This window comes from Terrapene carolina, unplaced genomic scaffold (assembly GCF_002925995.2).
Source record: "Terrapene carolina triunguis isolate 2854851 unplaced genomic scaffold, T_m_triunguis-2.0 Scaffold58, whole genome shotgun sequence".
NCBI classification, from domain to species: domain Eukaryota; kingdom Metazoa; phylum Chordata; order Testudines; family Emydidae; genus Terrapene; species Terrapene triunguis.
In genome coordinates this window covers 78,749,169-78,767,137 of record NW_020664409.1, presented here as the reverse complement: position 1 = coordinate 78,767,137, position 17,969 = coordinate 78,749,169, and the positions used below count along the sequence as shown (strand labels likewise).

At 43.0% G+C, this 17,969-nt stretch overlaps 1 protein-coding gene across 1 annotated transcript in view; it reads right to left on the bottom strand.

Annotated features, from left to right (window-relative positions):
- The window catches only part of GRHL2 (grainyhead like transcription factor 2), a 112,547-nt gene that overhangs the window by 8,071 nt on the left and 86,507 nt on the right, over positions 1–17,969 (bottom strand). The window contains exons 11-15 of the mRNA XM_026659869.1: positions 14,099–14,186; positions 13,872–14,011; positions 11,041–11,072; positions 9,148–9,242; positions 3,898–3,983 (exon numbers count right to left, since the gene is read on the bottom strand). Of these exons, the coding sequence (XP_026515654.1) occupies positions 3,898–3,983; positions 9,148–9,242; positions 11,041–11,072; positions 13,872–14,011; positions 14,099–14,186 (441 nt within the window). The remainder of the gene's footprint in view (positions 1–3,897; positions 3,984–9,147; positions 9,243–11,040; positions 11,073–13,871; positions 14,012–14,098; positions 14,187–17,969) is intronic.

The window sequence follows — 17,969 nt, the reverse complement described above, 5'->3', positions numbered from 1 at the left end:
TGGTGCCCTGCAGTTCCCAGGGCAGTAACCCTGCACACCTGCTTCAATGAGGGGGGCAGGGAGCAGCTGGGACCCACACATGTGCACACCCTAGGGTGACCAGACAGCAAGTGTGAAAAATCGGGACGGGGGTGTGGGTAATAGGATCCTATATAAGAAAAAGACCCAAAAATCGGGGCTGTGCCTATAAAATCGGGACATCTGGTCACCCTAGCACACCCCCAGGGAGTGGCGGGGACCCACACATGTGAAACGGAGCTCATTTCTAGTTCAGGCCCATCTTTTTAAAGAAGAACTTTAGGTAGGGTTAACATACATCCGTAGTTTCCCAGACATGTCAGGCTTTTTGGTTCTTAAATCGCCGTCTGGGATGGATTTTTAAAATTTAAATTTTAAAAATTCCTCCCAGGAAAATACGGACGTATGGTAACCCTATTGGTACAAAAAATGCATACTGTGGCACATCCCTTAAATCAGAACTTTTTATAGGGAACCGGTTGCTAAGAAATGAAAGGCTTTTTTTAACATGTTTTTTTTAGTCATCCCTGCCGGGGCCCCGCCAAAAATGTTAGAATTGGGCCCCGCACTTCCTAAAGCCAGCCCTGGGCTCATCAGATGTTTTAATCCAGCCCTCGAGCTGCTGCCGGGGAGCAGGGTCTGGGGCTTGCCCCGCTCCAGCGCTCCAGCTGGGGAGCGGGGTCAGGGGCTTGCTCTGCTCTGCGTGTGCCGTGGCTCCTGAAAGCAGTGGTTTGTCTCCCCTCTGGCTCCCACGCGTAGGGGCAGCCAGGGGGCTCCACACGCTGCCCCAGCCCCAAGCCCTCCCCCGCAGCTCCCATTGGCCAAGAACCATGGCCAATGGGAGCTGCAGGGATGGCACCTGCGGACGGGGCAGCATGCAGAACTGCCTGGCTGGCACTGCGCCTCCGCGTAGGAGCCGGATGGGGAACATGCTGCTGCTTCTGGGAGCTGCTTGAGGTAAGCACTGCCTGGAGCCTGCACCCCTGTCCTCCTCCCATGCCCCAACCCCCTGCCTCAGCCCTGATCCCCCTCCTGCCCTCCAAACCCCTCGGTCCCAGCCTAGAGCACACTCCTGCACCCCAAACGGCTCATCCCCAGCCCCACCCCAGAGCCTCCACCCCCAGGCAGAGACCTCACCCCCCACCCCAACCCCCTGCCCCAGCCCAGAGCCCCCTCACGCACCCTGTACTCCTCATTTCTGGCTCCACTCCGGAGCCCGCACCCCCATCTGGAGCCCTCACCCCATCCTGCACCCCAACCCCCAATTTCGTGAGCATTCATGGCCCACCACACAATTTCCATACCCAGATGTGGCCCTTGGGCCAAAAAGTTTGCCCACCCCGTCCTGTTCAGTTTCCTGCAAAACACCTCTTTGGTCTGGAGTTCACAGGGAGGGGAGAATTTCACTAAAACTAACTGGACTCTGTTGACTCCCTGGGCTGCAGGTACCCAGCAGAGGAAAGCCAACCTGTAGCAGCAGGTAGCAGGGATACAGTGGCACAGGCAAAGTGACCTGCAATTCCTGCTCCACTGGGGTCTTGGAGATTACCAGCACAGCCCACAAAGCATGCAGGCCAGTTCAGGATGGCCGGCTGGCTGGGAGGTGTATTGATTCCTCTCTGGCTGGGAGTTAAAATTACTGCCCTCTCTCTGCAGCGCAGCTGACTCCATGGGGAAGTTGCACTCAGACAGTACATCTGACCCATTATATTCCAATTTTTGTCCAAACAGACTCTACTGGGTTCATTTGTTACTTTTTAGTAACCATGGGAGAGATATTCCCTGCTTGGGAGATGCCTGATTTTTTCCCTCTGCAGCTAGAATAAAGCAGATGGCCCCTTCTGGTCCTACATAATGTAATTCTGGAAGTACTCTATTGAAATCAATGGAATTACATTGATTTAAAATCAACTCAAACAAAAGCAGAATTAGGCCCCTGACGGTCAGCAATCAGCAGGAACGCAGTGTTTTGTGATTGCTGATCTTTTTTTCTAGACACTCCTGATGCATGTAACTGTTCTCTGCTGACCACAAGTGCCTCGAGTAAAAGGCAAGCATAGAAAGGATGAATATTTGCATCATGTCTTTGAGTCCGCCTTCCTCTGAAACATGAGACGGTAGCTATTCCCCAGAAAAGAGTAATCTGAGTAGGAAATTGACTGTTCTTTTGGAAAGTGATAGGAAGGAGAAGAATAAAACAAACCCTAAGTCTGAGAAAATACTGTCAAGTGTCATGGAAAATATGGAGAACGCCAAAGACCAGGAAGTGTGATGAACAAGAAAAATGTATATCTTGTAAATACAAAAGCAGAGTTTGAATTAGGATCACTCAGGGAACCCTTCATTATTCAGGGGTGTGAGCCTTATTCTGTCAAACCTTATTACTGAGTTTAGAGTGTGTAAAAATACAAATGACCTTCTCATAAAATGAACTGCTGGAAAGACTGTGGGGAGAATACATGGTGCATGCAAATAAACAGCGTTTGGTATGGATTTCCCCATCATACCACCATTCTGCCTACCAACGAGAATGTCTGTTTTCCGAAAGTGTTCAAGATCACTAAAATGAACATTTCACTCCCAGACTAGATTCCATCAGTGCTAAAAACATATTACTGAACCCACAGCCATGCCCGTGGACAGGAAACAGGAACTTTTTCTGTCTCTGAGCTACTTCTGCTATCTTTTCAAATGCACATTGCCTAGGGAATAGGCACAGAGATGAAGAGGATGTTTAGGTCTAAATTGATTATAACACACCTGGAGCCCAGCTACAACGACAAGATCAAATTCTGTTATAACATTATTAATTAGACAGCAAACTTTTCAGGGCCCTTAGAACTACTTCATTAGCCAGCCATCTGTTCTCCCCTGCTACTGGCCTGTTACAGGGGACTGTAACCCAGGACATTTCATTCTAGGCCTCTGCTGTTGGGCCGTATACAAGAACAAGCCCAACATTAACCCTGACAGTCCCAGTGTACTTTTTTTAGTGCTCATAGCTGAGGACCTGGAAACAAGCTCTAAGTTGGTGCTCCTGTCCCCTTCCCATTTCTCTTCTTAACTAAATTCTAGCCTCCCAAATTCTAACTTCCCTGACTCACCCAGCCACCCCACCCACAGCTCACTGGTAATCTGACATTTTCCATCCCCCTCTCCACTCTGGGGTCTTCTCTGCACCTCACCAGACCTCACAATGTGACCTTGACTGGTGCCAGGTCATCAAACTAGGATTAAATTTGGAGGTGTCCACTGCTGATCAGGGATCACTGGATTGCAAGTAGCAGCAAAGCCAAATCAGAGAAGTAGAGCGGGCGCAGGCAGTTCATAAAGGGAAGGTAGGTCATTTTGGAAGGCTGGAAAAGAAAGGGAGTTGCTAGCAGAAGGTATCGAGGAGAGGAGAGGACTGGCTCTTGCCAAGTAACCATTAACAATCCTTTCACCCCCAGCAGAGCAACCCCACAAAAGCCCTAGGAAAAGGGATATTCACAGTCAGTATCCTAAGGTTAAAAGGCATTAGCAGTGGACACACATGCAGTTGCTACAGGCAAAGGTTTAAAGAGCTCTGAATCTCTCTTGCATAGGAGACATGTCGGAACACGCAGTCTGACCCTATTTTCTTCTTCAGGCATTTGTTAATTACCTCAGTTTCTCAAGACCCATAAATCAGCTGTACAGATTAGTCTTATCTCATTGACCTGCTGACAGTAGTGAATTTCAGATAAGGAGACATGCTCCAAAAAGTCTTTATGAAGCAGCTAAATATGTATGAGGATGGCTTTGTGTGTGCACTATGTGTTCTGTCTAAGTAATACTTTGAGAATCTCAAGATTTTTCTTTCAGTGGAAGATTAATGAGGTAGGGATGTGAGATACTTACCGCTTCCATTAGCCCCTTCACTGTGGGTGACTTTAGCATCAAAGCATCAAACACTTCATCAGTCTCTTTCCTCACATACAGAAGCACTGAAAGAGCAAGGATCAAATTTGGAGCAGGCACAGACAACTGAGCAGATGAAATACATCTTATTAAATAGGAAGCCAAATATTAATTTTGAATCAATGACAAATCAACACAAATAATGAAAGCCAGATGTTGTTGTTAAAAAATAACACCATCTCCTGTAAACACTGATGTAAACTTGCAGGAGGCATATTGGCTGGTTTGGAAACACACTAGGGGTACGTCTATACTTACCTCCGGGTCCGGCGGTAAGCAATCGATCTTCTGGGATCGATTTATCGCGTCTTGTCTAGACGCAATAAATCGATCCCGGATCGATCCCGGAAGTGCTCGCCGTCGACGCCGGTACTCCTGCTCTGCGAGAGGAGTACGCGCAGTCGACGGGGAAGCCTGCCTGCCGCGTCTGGACCCGCGATAAGTTCGAACTAATGTACTCAGTTATTCACGTAGCTGAAGTTGCGTATCTTAGTTTGAAGTGGGGGGTTAGTGTGGACCAGCCCAAAGAAAATTAAACATTAAATTTTTGAGGAATCCATGTTTTTGTGAATTTAAGATTAGTTAATAGTTTTATTGAAATATGGGAAGTCCCCGTTAAAGAGCATTTGAGCTATTGCTTTGTAGATTTTCAGTCCCTGGGCTGAATCATGGGATCAAACAACTGAAATTATAACCAGTTCTCTCTGCAACCTCTTTATAAGATTTGCACCTCTCTAACCTTTAGCCAAAAGGCTAGGGAAAGGAATTCAGAAAAGGCACGTCTACTTCGTAAATTAAATTTGCCTTTAGCCAATACCCTGAGAAAAAAGTAAGTTTAAAAAAAAGTAACATTCTTTGATGTTACCATTTTGGCAACCTTAAATGTGCACCCTCAAAATGAAATCTAGTCAATTTCACAGAATGAGTTAAAAGTAATTTCAGGCACTACAGGGGAGTTATTCAAAGGCACAAATGGCAGTTAGGCACTTACTTCCCATTGATTTTCACCTGCCCTTTGTGCCTTTGAAAAATCTCCTCCTCAGACCCCTGCCAATTTTTGCGGGTTTGCAATCATAGTTTCCTGTCTCATCTAGATGTTTTTTCTCTCCCCTCTTGCTGTGCTAAACACCCTCACAGATAAAAGGGGAAACCAATTGGCTGGATATTCAGGGGAAACAGTGAAACAGACTCTACACAAAGTGCTGACACAGGTACAAAGTAAACAAACTGAAAATTAGAAAAACACATTTCTTTGTCTAATCTCTTCACTTATATGAATCTTAGGTGTTACTTGTAACTGCAGTAGGTTAAACTTTTTTAGACAGAAGTGTAAAGTATTGATAACTATTTTTCTAAAGGGACAGTTTATTTCAAACTACCAGGAAATTCAATATCAATTAATGTATATTACATGCACATATACATATTCTATCAGATACTTAGAGGTCTATGTGACAAACTGCACCAGCCATTATTTGTACCTACAAATTGGAAATACAAGAAAGAGAGACTAGTTTTTAACCATTAGAGTCCGGAGGATATTTTCCACCAGATTATATTAATTTTACAATAGAATCACCACCTTTGTAAGACAGAGGCAGAAGGGTATTTGCTATAGCTTTAATTCCCATTGGAAATATGTTTTAAGTGTGAACATGGACACATTAGAAAGAATTGCAACTTCTTTGACCAGGCTTTCAGTTGACTGAAATGAGCTCATACTTAGCTGTCAAGATCACTGTCCATTCTCTGCCTTAAAACTGTGGGCTTCGGGGGATCATGATGTTTTTGCTCCTCGTATTTAGCAATGGTACGGACCTTACTATGGAACCATATAAAGTGCACCCAGGGATGGGTAAAAGCCTTAAAAATCCATGTAATAGTGAAATGTAGGGAGACTAATCTATCTGATGGTATGTAGTAACACTATTTGCTTATTCAAGAATGGCTTTTTGGTGACTCGAAACAGTTACCATGTAACTTTCAGCTTACATCTGAAAGGGGGAAAACCACTCAATCAAATGTTAATGTTAGGGTAGTTAAAGTTAAATCTCTTTGCTGTACTGAGAATGTCAGAGAACATTATGTTGAACGAAGGATCCATTACAGGGATAATGGGGAACCTGAATCACTGCTATGCATACATAGAACACGGAGTTGTAAATATATGGTGTTTTAGTGGCGTGAATGGAATTCTGTAATTGATTCACTCAGTTATGTGATTCAAGCATCTCTTATCACATCTGATTAAGTGTCCATCATACTGTCACTATTTCCATGTCATCTAGCCAGTCTCTCTTACAAAGGATAAATCACAGTGTTAGAGACAGGCTAGATATAGTAATAGACAGTGAGCTGTGTGTAGGGGCAAATCAGAAAAACTGTAACCTCTAAGCTATCTATTCCTAGCTCTAAATATTCAGTACCGACTGTCTTCCCAGCTCTGGATTGCACTGTGTTACTTAATGCTCTAAGACCAAGAGTTTCAAATATAGTCCCTAAGGGTAGACTCCTAAATCTATATTTAGGTGTCTAAATAAACAGCCCGATTTTCAAAAATGCTGAGCACCCAGCAGCTCCCCTGAAGTCAAGCAAAGCTGCTGGGATGTTCAGCTCTTTTGAAAAATCAGGCCACTAATTTAGGTGTCTAAATATGAATTTGAATTATGATGTTATGGAAGAATTCTGAAAATATAATGGATAGATTGCAGAATCAATGAAAAACTACTGGAGATGACTGGAACTCAGCAAATACTGAGACCTTATGAAAAGAAAGATTCAATTTGCAGGAAGCATTTTAAGGGGTTCAGCAGGTGATGCACGTTTATGGGAACTGGAAGGGAAAGTATTTGGCAGAAGAACATGAGGCAGGCAAAGAAGATCTTGGATGGATGATATGGTATCCTGTGCGGATCAAAAGGACTGATCATCCACAAAGAGATTAGCTGAGGGCTGTACAGAATGGGCTAACATGGGGGCAAACCTCCAGTAATGCAGATGCCACATAAAAAGAAAAAAGGAATTTAGGAGCCTAACTTTGGGCACCCACTTTGAAAATCTTAGCCTCATGCCTCTCAGCCTTCAAACCTGCCAAGGTCTGATACAAGTAACCAAGGTGTGACAAATTAGTGCAATGTGTTGTGTTGTAGGTTATGGATAATTGACAATGGAGGGAGATGTGATTTATGCAACAAAAAAGAGGGAGAAGTGGTTTACACAAGTAAAGATGAGCTTTGCGCTGGTGGATCTTACCACTTGGGGTTTGTACCAGTGCAGCTACATCAGTGCAAATTCTCAGTGCAGACAAGACTTTAGGGTGGGTTTTGTGCTCCATGTGAACAGCTCACAAATCCAAACTATTTTAGTGTAATTTAGAGTGACTTTCTTGAGAGACATAAGCTAGAAAGACAAGGCATTCTTCAGGATGGAGAGTCTGAGACAGGTTGCAGAAAGTCTGCCAGGGCAGGAAGGCAAGCTGGAAGAGGCCTGGCTTGGGACCAGCAAAGTAAAACCTCTGGGTAGCACTGCATGAACAGGGATGTGAACAGGGCAGCTGCAGGCTGCTGGCTTTAATTAGTTCAAATTTTGTCACCATTAAAATGTTTTATGTTTTGAATTCTTCATCCTGACATAGCTGTGAATCCTGAATAACGTTAAAACAACAAATCACAGAACAAGAATTACACAGGTGCTTTGAGCTGTACAACAATGGCTCCTATGTGCATGCCTGTGTGATCTTCCTGAACCACATTATAAATTAATCACTCGACTGAAGGAATCAAAGCAAGTGTCTCTCTCATGCTAGTTCACCATGCTGTTAGCTGGGAATTCTTTGTTGGGCCCAGTGGGTAGGGAGAAAAGGGTTTCACACCCAGCCCTGGCAGCTGGCCCCTCTGCTTTCAATGGGTGGTGCCAACACCCCCAAATCTGAACTGACCAGGGCTTTAGTTTGGTCAGATCTGGGTCTTTGGCTTGGGCTTATCTCACATTTTCATTTTGATTTTTAAAAATCTTTCTGCTCATTAATTCTAAGCAGACAACAGCATCCACCTGGTACATCTGGTACCCTTCACAGATTCATGTACATCACCACCACGGCCAACAAAAGAAAGATCACAGATCTAAGCACATGGGGAGACATTCCTGAAAAGGTGAAAGGACGCCGATGTGTAGCACATCTCAGTGTTTTGTTGTCTTAATATTGTCAAGGACACACACACACACACACACACACACACACTCACTCATGATCTCAACACATTGGCAGGTTTGATTGATCTGAACTATTCAAACCTCTGGAGTCTTCAGCAATATTTGACTGAAAGTCTCATGAAAGTAGCTCTCTCATTGGACTAAATCCTTAATCCTTACAGTTTTTACTCAGGCTAATCTCCCAATAAAGTCAGCAGGAGCTTGGATCTCTGTATCTGACTCAGTGTATTGTGTCCTTTGTATTGTGGTCCTATCCAGAACAAGAAAGTGCCAAGGTGAATGCAAATGAAAAATAAATAGTGAAGGATTTGTCAGGGGAACTTTTTTGAACCTCAAAGTCTGTTTCAAGGGTTGGGAAACATTCTGGACAGTTTATATTTTATACAATCACATTTGTCTATCCCTTCTCAAGATAGCATGCAAACTAGTACCTATTGATTACCCTTAGCATGTTCTAGGAATTCTCCTTGTATAATAGTTGGTGTGGTGGCAGTGGGCCTCATTCTTCTGTCACTTACTCTATTTTTACACCATTGTAATGCCACTGATTTTCATTTGAGTAATTTCTGGTTCACCCTAGACCAGTGGTTCTCAAAGCCAGTCCACTGCTTGTTCAGGGAAAGCCCCGGGCAGGCCGGACCGGTTTGTTTACCTGCCGCGTCCGCAGGTTTGGCCGATCACGGCTCCCACTGGCCGCGGTTCACCGCTCCAGGTCAATGGGGGCTGCAGGAAGGGCGGCCAGCACATCCCTTGGCCCACGCCACTTCCCGCAGCCTCCATTGGCCTGGAGCAGCGAACCGCGGCCAGTGGGAGCCGTGATCGGCCAAACCTGTGGAAGCGGCAGGTAAACAAACCGGTCCGGCCTGCCCGGGGCTTTCCCTGCACAAGCGGCGGCCTGGCTTTGAGAACCACTGCCCTAGACTGCATGAGTGAAGAATGCAGACCAGTGCATTTATTTTCCTGATAATTAATTATTACCTCTTTTCAGTCCTTCTTCTTTCATTTGTTTCAAAGGCGACGGGCCAAACTCCTCCTCCACAGGCCGGAACATCCTTTTAACCAGGATGCTGCTACTAGAAAATAACAAAACAACCTTTTTGTCATATACTGTCCTTCCAACAAGAGAGGAGCCAACAGTGACAGTTTATATCTCACCCCATATTCAAGCAAAACTCCCACTAGCGTCTCAAGGAATGGTAGAGCAAGAACTGCAAGGATTTAGATCCTGATCCTTCTCTGAACTATCCAAGCCTCTTCAATTTCCCAGAATGACTATGTCAGGTACATGTTTCCCAATATTAAATACAAATTACAAAGGGAAGGAGCATGAAAAAAGAAAGACCTAGCTGCTGATGTCACTATACAGTCACTCTCCCACCTTCCTCTATATCAAGGACTCCACCATGCCAGGGTATGCCCCCCACTATCCCCTCATTTCCCCCTTCAGGGACTCTATGCACCATATCTCCCCCTTACTCCCATGCCAGGGCTCTGTGTTCTCCCTCATTTCCCCCTTCCCCATACCAGATTCTCCATTCTCCTTCCCTGCTGGGATTCTGTATGCCCCCCATCTCACCTCCCCCACCCCACATTTTATTCCTTTTCTTCTGTTTGGGAGATAAATCATCGAAGGTGTCAACATGTGAAACTCTGTTGGGAAGATAGGCAGAGATGAGACTGGGGTATTGTTATGCTGGAAGCTATTAATGGCTGCCGTCAATCAATTTTTTGATCTGTAGACAATTACAGACCTGGTTGAATGTGTTATTGGAAGCATTATTGCATTATATCCAAACAGACAGACAGAAAGAGAAATGCCATCAGTTTGAATGTAAGATTTTGCTTCTCTTGGCCAATAATACTCTGCGATTTATATGGTTGAGTCTTGCTCAATAGTATTCCAAACTCCTGTTCTTTACACTTGTTTAAAAGGCAACACCGTGCTCATTTGTACAGAAGATAGAGAAAGGAAGGAGGAACATGAAGTTAATGCAGAGAATTCATAACTTGTAGAATGGAAAGGGGTTGTGGTTGCAGTCTGCAACCTTTAAACTTCCAACTGTGATCTCACCATATTTAAACAGGCTCAAACAGTCAGTACCTGGTTGGGAGACACCAGAGAAACCAAAGGTGCTGCAGGAAATTATTGTGGTGGTTAAGTAGGAGGCATTCTTCCTCTACGCTCATAGTGAGCTAATGCTTCTGCATGCTGCTAGGGGGCACTATGATAGTGGAGCTACAATCTTCAGGATAAGTCAAAACTGAGACTGGGCCACTTGGTACCATTAAAAATTCCATTTTGTTTGCAAGAGTAGGGGAGTCAGCCCCAACATGCTGACCTAACTATATTCAGCCGACTTAAAATCCTTCTGCATTTGTATTGGGCATGGATCCACTTCTTCTCCTACACAGTTGCGTCACATGTTGCTCTGCACTATTAAACAGCTTCTATGTTCCACCCAAGAGCTTCTTGCTTTTCAATGGTGCTTTAAGCAATTCCTACATGGAAAAATTTTAAAGGGGTTTGGGGTTCCTTAAGGTGGAAAGTACAGTACTAATATAAATGTAAAATTATTATTTTATGTTATGATCCAATACATTGTATTGACCTTGTGATGACCCTTCCTGCTTAATGCACTATTTTATTATGGACTGTAAAAATAAACAGATATAAAAAGAAGCCAGCCCATGTGGAGGAAAACAGTAGTCAAAATAAAAAAAAACTTTGCCTTCTCAACTCCACAAGTTATGAACACAGAACAGGAAGGAAAAAATGGTTCTTGTTTATTTGACTCTGTGGTTGCGTGCCTGATTTTCAAGGGTTTGGACTACTGGCTGCAAAACTTTATCGCAAAGCAGTAAATGTCTTACCCTTCTCTCTCGTCGTCTATGTTATAGCAAACCTGTAGGGGTGGAAAAGGAACAAGTTTATTGCTGCAGCATGGATACCTGCTGTATGGAAGAGCTCAAAAAAGGAAAAGAGACACAGTTTGAATTTTGCATCTGTTGATTTTTCCCCCCTTGTATAAAACAATTGTCTATGGTTTTAATTGTGACCTGAAGAAAATGTGGATTAGAACAACTGCTGTTGTGTATGCCACAATGGAGGTACCTCAATGTATTTTGACAAGAAACTTCTTCAGTCTGGTTTACATCATTCTTCCAATCGCTAGGAAAGTATAACAGTCCTGAAAATCAGATTACTACTTGCCTAAATAACCCCAATGTGATTTAAACCACAGCAGTCACAAGCTTTATATATAAAATAGATGTCGAGGAAGCTAATTAAAATATAAAAACTAATACAAAAATTAAAGGCACTAATGGATATGCAAATGGTATTAGTATGTATGGTACACATCTGTTTCTAGCATGATGCACCTATATACAGGGCCAGATACTCAGCTCCTGTAAATAAGCATAGCTTGAATACAGTGACAACATTTTAAACCAGCCAGGGTCCTGGACTACAGTCTGCAGCAGAGATACAAATAATGCTCAGTATTTTCATAGCATTCTCCATGTTTCAGGTGCTGTATAAGATACTAGATCAACCATAGTCCTCACAACCCCCCTGCAAGGCAGGTGAGTAGGTAGATAGGTAAAAATGCTTACTGGTAGGTAAGAATGCTCGCTTGTTCTACTAACATTGAAAACTAGGAACTAAAACACAGAACTAAAAACCTGTGTGCTAGTCCCAGTTCTGCCACAGATTTCCTGACTGACCTTGGACATGTCTCCTATAGTTTGAATGTGCAAGGTGCTGATTGCACTCAACTGCAACTGAAACTTTCAGTGGGAGATGAGGGCAGTGGTGTAGCCAGGTGGAGCGAACAGGGGGAGCAGAGAAGTGTGCTGAGGCTAAATCCATTAATATCTGTAAAGTACTATAAGATCATCAGATGAAAGGTGCTTTATAACTCCAAAGTATTGTTCTAATAAAACATTTTGGAACCAAGAAATAGGAGGTTTCGTAAAATACAAAACACAAAAAATAGCTAAGGATAAAAACATTAGGATACACAGAAAACCCTAGTATACAGCAATATAGAATAGGGATAAATATTATCTATGAGCGTGCAGTCAGAAAGAATATGATATATTCCATTTTAATTTGGAAAATTATTTACATGCCATGTAGTAAGGAATAATTCTATCTTCTTACATTTTGATGCAAATACACATTCGCATTTGAAAGTCACAAGAATAGAAGGTACCCAGTGCTGACATATAAGTGGGAGTCTTTCCATTCCTGGTGAATAATTTTAGTGGCAGCTGTGATCATGACGCCTAAGGTCTATGTGCTTTTCATAATCTCTTCTGCAATGCTGGCTGCTTTAAAAATTAATGATAAACTCATACTCAATGTCACTTTAGTCTTTGTTTCTTTTACATTTTTAGTGAGATGTGCATATACCTAGACACAGATTTGGCAGTCCCTATTACTAAGCTTTCACTCCATCCACTAAGCAGTACACAGTTAATATATCCATGTTTAGGAAAAAGCCAATGATGGAGCTAGAATTCAGGTTTGCAGCTTTCCCAAGGAGCTAAAGGAGTGGCTCTAACCAAGCCAGCAAAGACTCTGTTGTATTTAATTCACAGGTCTTTAAAAAAGGTAAATCATGCTTGTGAACAATATTAGTAATGATTGTGAGCATTACCCTTGATCTCCAGAGTTTCATTATCACTACCTATGTGAGTGCAAGACTCTTCTAAGGAAATACAGATATCAAGGTGACAGGCATCATATGTAATGGCGTTAGGGGAGCTTGTTCCTTGTGACTACTTTTAAAGACAGCAAAAACCTGACAGGCCGACATGGAGTTAACATTTGATCATACTGGTCATTGTTTTAAATCATCCTGGGAGTGGGTGTCTCTTCTACCATAAGGGGGCACATTATCTCTTAAAGTCTCTCACAATCAGGGCCGCCGAGAGCAGGTTCGGGCCCCGGTGAAAAAAATTTTTCGGGCCCCCCAGCAAGGGCGGACCGGCTAAACAGGGCCGATGAGAGGGGGGGAAGCCAGGCCCAGAATTTTTTCGGGCCCCCCAGCAAGGGCGGACTGGCTAAACAGGGCCGACAAGAGGGGGGGAGGCCAGGGAAGCCGGGCCCCGGTCCCCCTTCCGGACCGCTGGGCCCTGGTAATTTGTACCAGCTTCCCCCCTCGTCGACCCTGCTCACAACATGTGTTTACTTATGCTAAACAATCTGTTCCACCTTGGATTTAGCTGGGACACTTGAGTACTTTTCCGAGACCCGAAGAAGAGCTCTGTGTAAGCTCAAAAGCTTGTCTCTTTCACCAGAAGAAGTTGGTCCAATAAAAGATATTACCTCACCTACCTAGTGTGTCTAAAGTCAATCAGCACAGAGAAGAAACAATTGTTTCTCTCAGTCACATGCCAACTTCCTATTCTGAAGCTCCTATTTGTTTCCTTCATAGTTACCTTAAAAAATCTAGAAATATTAAATTAACTCCTTCCTTCCCCTGTAGAACTATGAACAATGTTTCCCCTCTCTTCTGAGGTCTTCCTGGTATACCTGTACCACAGGGCTACTCAAGAGCAACATTAAATTAAAATAAAAACAAAACCAAAAAATCCTGTCACCAAACCCCTGCTTTGAGTCTATTAAGTATGTCTTACAGCAGAGGTAGCTGGATAACTATCAGACACCTGTGCTTCTCATTGTTGATTCCTACCTGTCCAGTCCTTTGTAGGTTTCCAAAGTGAATATCTGGTATGAAGAGAACTGGCTGAGAATCCAGGTCAGTCATTGTTTTGAAGTAGGTGATGTCACTCTTTTTTTGCAGAGGGAGAGCAGACAATTTCCCTTCAGCTGCTAATAAGGATCACAAAGCAGTGTTATGATGATAGAAGGCATAATGAGCATGACTTAGAGCAATCTGGACTGGCCTTTCTTACTCACAGTTATTGCATGAGGCTTGTGATGCTTGGCCTTTCCCTTTCTTCCTGTTCTGCTTCCTCTCTTCATCACGGATTTTCCTTTCTGCTCCCTGAGACCAAAAATACAGATATTACCCTACAGGGATCAGCTAATAAAACTACTACATGTGATGCCTAGTAATTAGAATGCACCCATTAGAAATGCTTAAATAGAGAGAGAGAATCAAGTTAATGTGAAATAAACCAAGGCAAGTGAAAACTCAATACAATGGCCAACTCTGTATCATGTCACAGTGCCTAGATGCTTCATTCCGTTATGCACTAAAGTGAGAACACTGCAGGACTGGCATTCCTTTAAACCTTGTCTACACTGAGCTTTCCCTTAGGATCTCCTAGGTTTGCATTAGCACAGCAGCTCTATACAGGTGCTAGCTTTGTAAAGCGCTTTGAGAAGCAGGGCTGCCCAGAGGATTCAGGGGGCCTGGGGCAAAGCAATTTTGGGGGCCCCTTCCATAAAAAAAAGTTGCACTACTATAGAATACTATATTCTCATGTGGGCCACTGTGGGTCCTGGGGCCTATTGCCCCACTTGCCCCCCCCCTGCCCGGGCGGCCCTGTTGAGAAGTACTGATGAAAAGCGCTATATAAGAGTTAGGTACTATTATTATTAGCAATGGTGGGAAAGTTAATGTAGCCCCATAAGAGTGTACAGGCCACAGCCTTCAAGCATGTAAACAGATATTTATAGACATTTAAAGACATGGAGAAGTACATACAGACTTTGAAGATGCACAGTGTTGACCTAATAGGCCCTAACAGCTCCTTTGTAGTCACTGGGCTGTTATGTAAATACATTCCTAAGAAGTTTATAAAATAAGCCTTGTTATTGACATAACAAGCAGCAAAACCTCCTTTGAAGCTATTCAAATTTATTGTATAAATAGAAGTATAGCCATATTGTTAAGCAAAATAAAAATCCATATGCCCCAAGACAGTCATCATTCAATATTAAATATCCCAGTTTTTTCACCTTAAAAATAGAAATTCCTCTTTTTTATTTCAATCAAAGTGGGAGATGTTCACTTGGAGCCAGTAAAATTCACATGTACTTATTCAGAACTAAATGAATCAAGCTACAAAAGACAGTAAGAGAGAATGAAACGATTCTGGAGGCTGAGAATCAGAGAATCATAGAAGATTAGGGTTGGAAGAGACCTCAGGATGTCACCTAGTCCAATCCCCTGCTCAAAGCAGGACCAACCCCAACTAAATCATCCCAGTCAGGGCTTTGTCAAACTGGGCCTTAAAAACCTCTAAGGATGGAGATTCCACCACCTCCCTAGATATCCCATTCCAGTGCTTCACCACCCTCCTAGTGAAATAGTGTTTCCTTATATCCAGCCAAGACTTTCCCCACTGCAACTTGAGACCATTGCTTCTTGTTCTGTCATCTGCCATCACTGAGAACAGCCGAGTTCCATCCTCTTTGGAATCTCCTTCAGGTAATTGAAGGCTGCTATCAAATCCCCCCTCACTCTTCTCTTCTGCAGACTAAATAAGCCCAGTTCCCTCAGCCTCTCCTCGTAAGCCATGTGTCCCAGCCCCCTAATCATTTTCGTTGCCCTCCGCTGGACTCTTTCCAATTTGTCCAATTTGTAGCGGGGGGCCCAATATTGGACGCAATACTCCAGATGTGGCTGCACCAGTGCAGAATAGAGGGGAATAATCACTTCCCTCGATCGGCTGGCAATGCTCCTACTAATGCAGCCCAATATGCCATTAACCTTCTTGGAACCCTGGACATGATCCATGAATGGCACTTCTGATGACTGCAATGGGAACAAGAGCCAACCCAGAGAGTGAAAATGGAAAATGTTCATTTGGAGAAAAAAAAATGAAGTTATTTATCCCTAAAAATTAACATTTATCATGGAACCTCTGACCCAGATTTAAGTCCTGATCCAGCTCCAATTGACATCAACAGCAAAGCTCCCCTTGACTTGGACAGAGCTACCCATTACCTTTACAAACATGCCAATAGGTGATGTTGTATTAAAAAGACTTTTGCTCTTTAACGAGAAAGGGGTGTGTACTTTGTGCATCAATGCAGTGTTTCTCATTAAAGGAGAAAAAAGGTATTTTTCTGTGAGAGTGTCATCTCTGCTACTGCTATCAAGTGCCATATATAACCCCCATGCTCTGAACTAGTTCAAAGCAATTCCAATGGATTCAATAAGAATTATTCTGTGTTTATGGCTGTAACTAAGAGCAGAGGAGAATTGCTGTGGCAGGTAATTGATTCAATATTACAACCACTTTTTATGCTGTCATTAACAGCACAAAGTTGCACAAGTACAACTGGTGCATTAATGAACTGAAATACAGTCTCCATATTGCTACTGAAAAGCTACATAGCTCTTATCACGTCTGTCTGTTGATCTGCTTTCTTTAACAGCAGCACTGTCCTGTAAAAATTGGCCATATGAGCACACTGAAAATGAGTTTTCGCAGAGAGCACAGCAATTCGCCTATATAGATTCAAAATGGCCCCTATGTTTTCCACTCAGTTGACTATTAAAATAGATCTTCTCTCCACACTCACTGCAAGTGGAAGACCTATGGAGGAGCCATAGAGTGCTCACTGGCTCTCAAGTGGCTCCTTCCTCACAGTTCCACCACTACTATTAGTGAATGGACAAATGGTATAACGAAGATGGGAAAATGTTCCAGACACAAAGTAGGGGGCTAAAACAGCTGTATAGCTCAGTTCCACTGTAACATTACAATCCAACTGAAAACGGCACAGCAGATTCTGAACTCAGTTATAACAGATATAAATCCAGAGTAACTCCATTGATGTCATTGGAATCTGGCCGTGCACCTTCAAATTCTGCACTGACAACATCAGCAGGCTAAAACACAACACTATCTCTTTTAATTCAGCATGAAAACATTTTCTCAATATGCTTTGTCCACTTGCCAAATTTGAAGCCAATTATTTTTAAAAGTTAGAGGTGCTTTTCCCTCCATTATCCTGATTGATATTCTCACACTACGAGCAACATACATTTTAGTGCTTTCCTTTAATATTTTCTGAAATGTCTGAGCCTGGGAAGACTTTGCCTTTAAGCCAAATGTTACTGGTGTCAAGATAAGACATCCAAACTTTCAAGGACAGAGACAGTTTCAGAGCAGGCATCTCTTCTGTATAGCTTGCATTGATTTGGTGCCATTCAGCTACATGGCACCAAATGTGCTTTACAAATACATTGACTTCATTAGAAGTTCAGGGCACTCAGTACTTTGCAGTAAGGTTTGAGCCAACACTCACAGAAAGAAATTGAAAGATTCCCGTTGACTTCAGTGAGCATTGGATAGGGCCTAGGAACTTAGCACCTTGCAGGATTGAGCCAACAAGAGTAACTTTGCCTACTCCTGAAATGAACCAGCTATTTAACAGCACATCACTAGGTACAATTCTCCATTGCTTTGCACCTTGCATTGTCACTTACATGCATGCAAAATGAATGTAAAAACTAACTACTATTCTGATTTATTAGCATTCTGCACTCATTTAGCAGAAGTGGCATTGATGAGACAGAGTGCAAAGCAGTGGTGAATCAGACCTGTTCTGCTTGTCTTTGCTTTAGATCAGGGGTAGGCAACCTTTCAAAAGTGGTATGCCGAGTCTTCATTTATTCATGCTAATTTAAGGTTTCGCGTGCCGGTAATACATTTTAACGTTTTTAGAAGGTCTCTTTCTATAAGTCTATATTATACAACTAAACTATTGTATGTAAAGTAAACAAGGTTTTCAAAATGTTTAAGAAGCATCATTTAAAATTAAATTAAAATGCTGATCTTACGCCACCAGCCTGCTCAGCTCGCTGCCA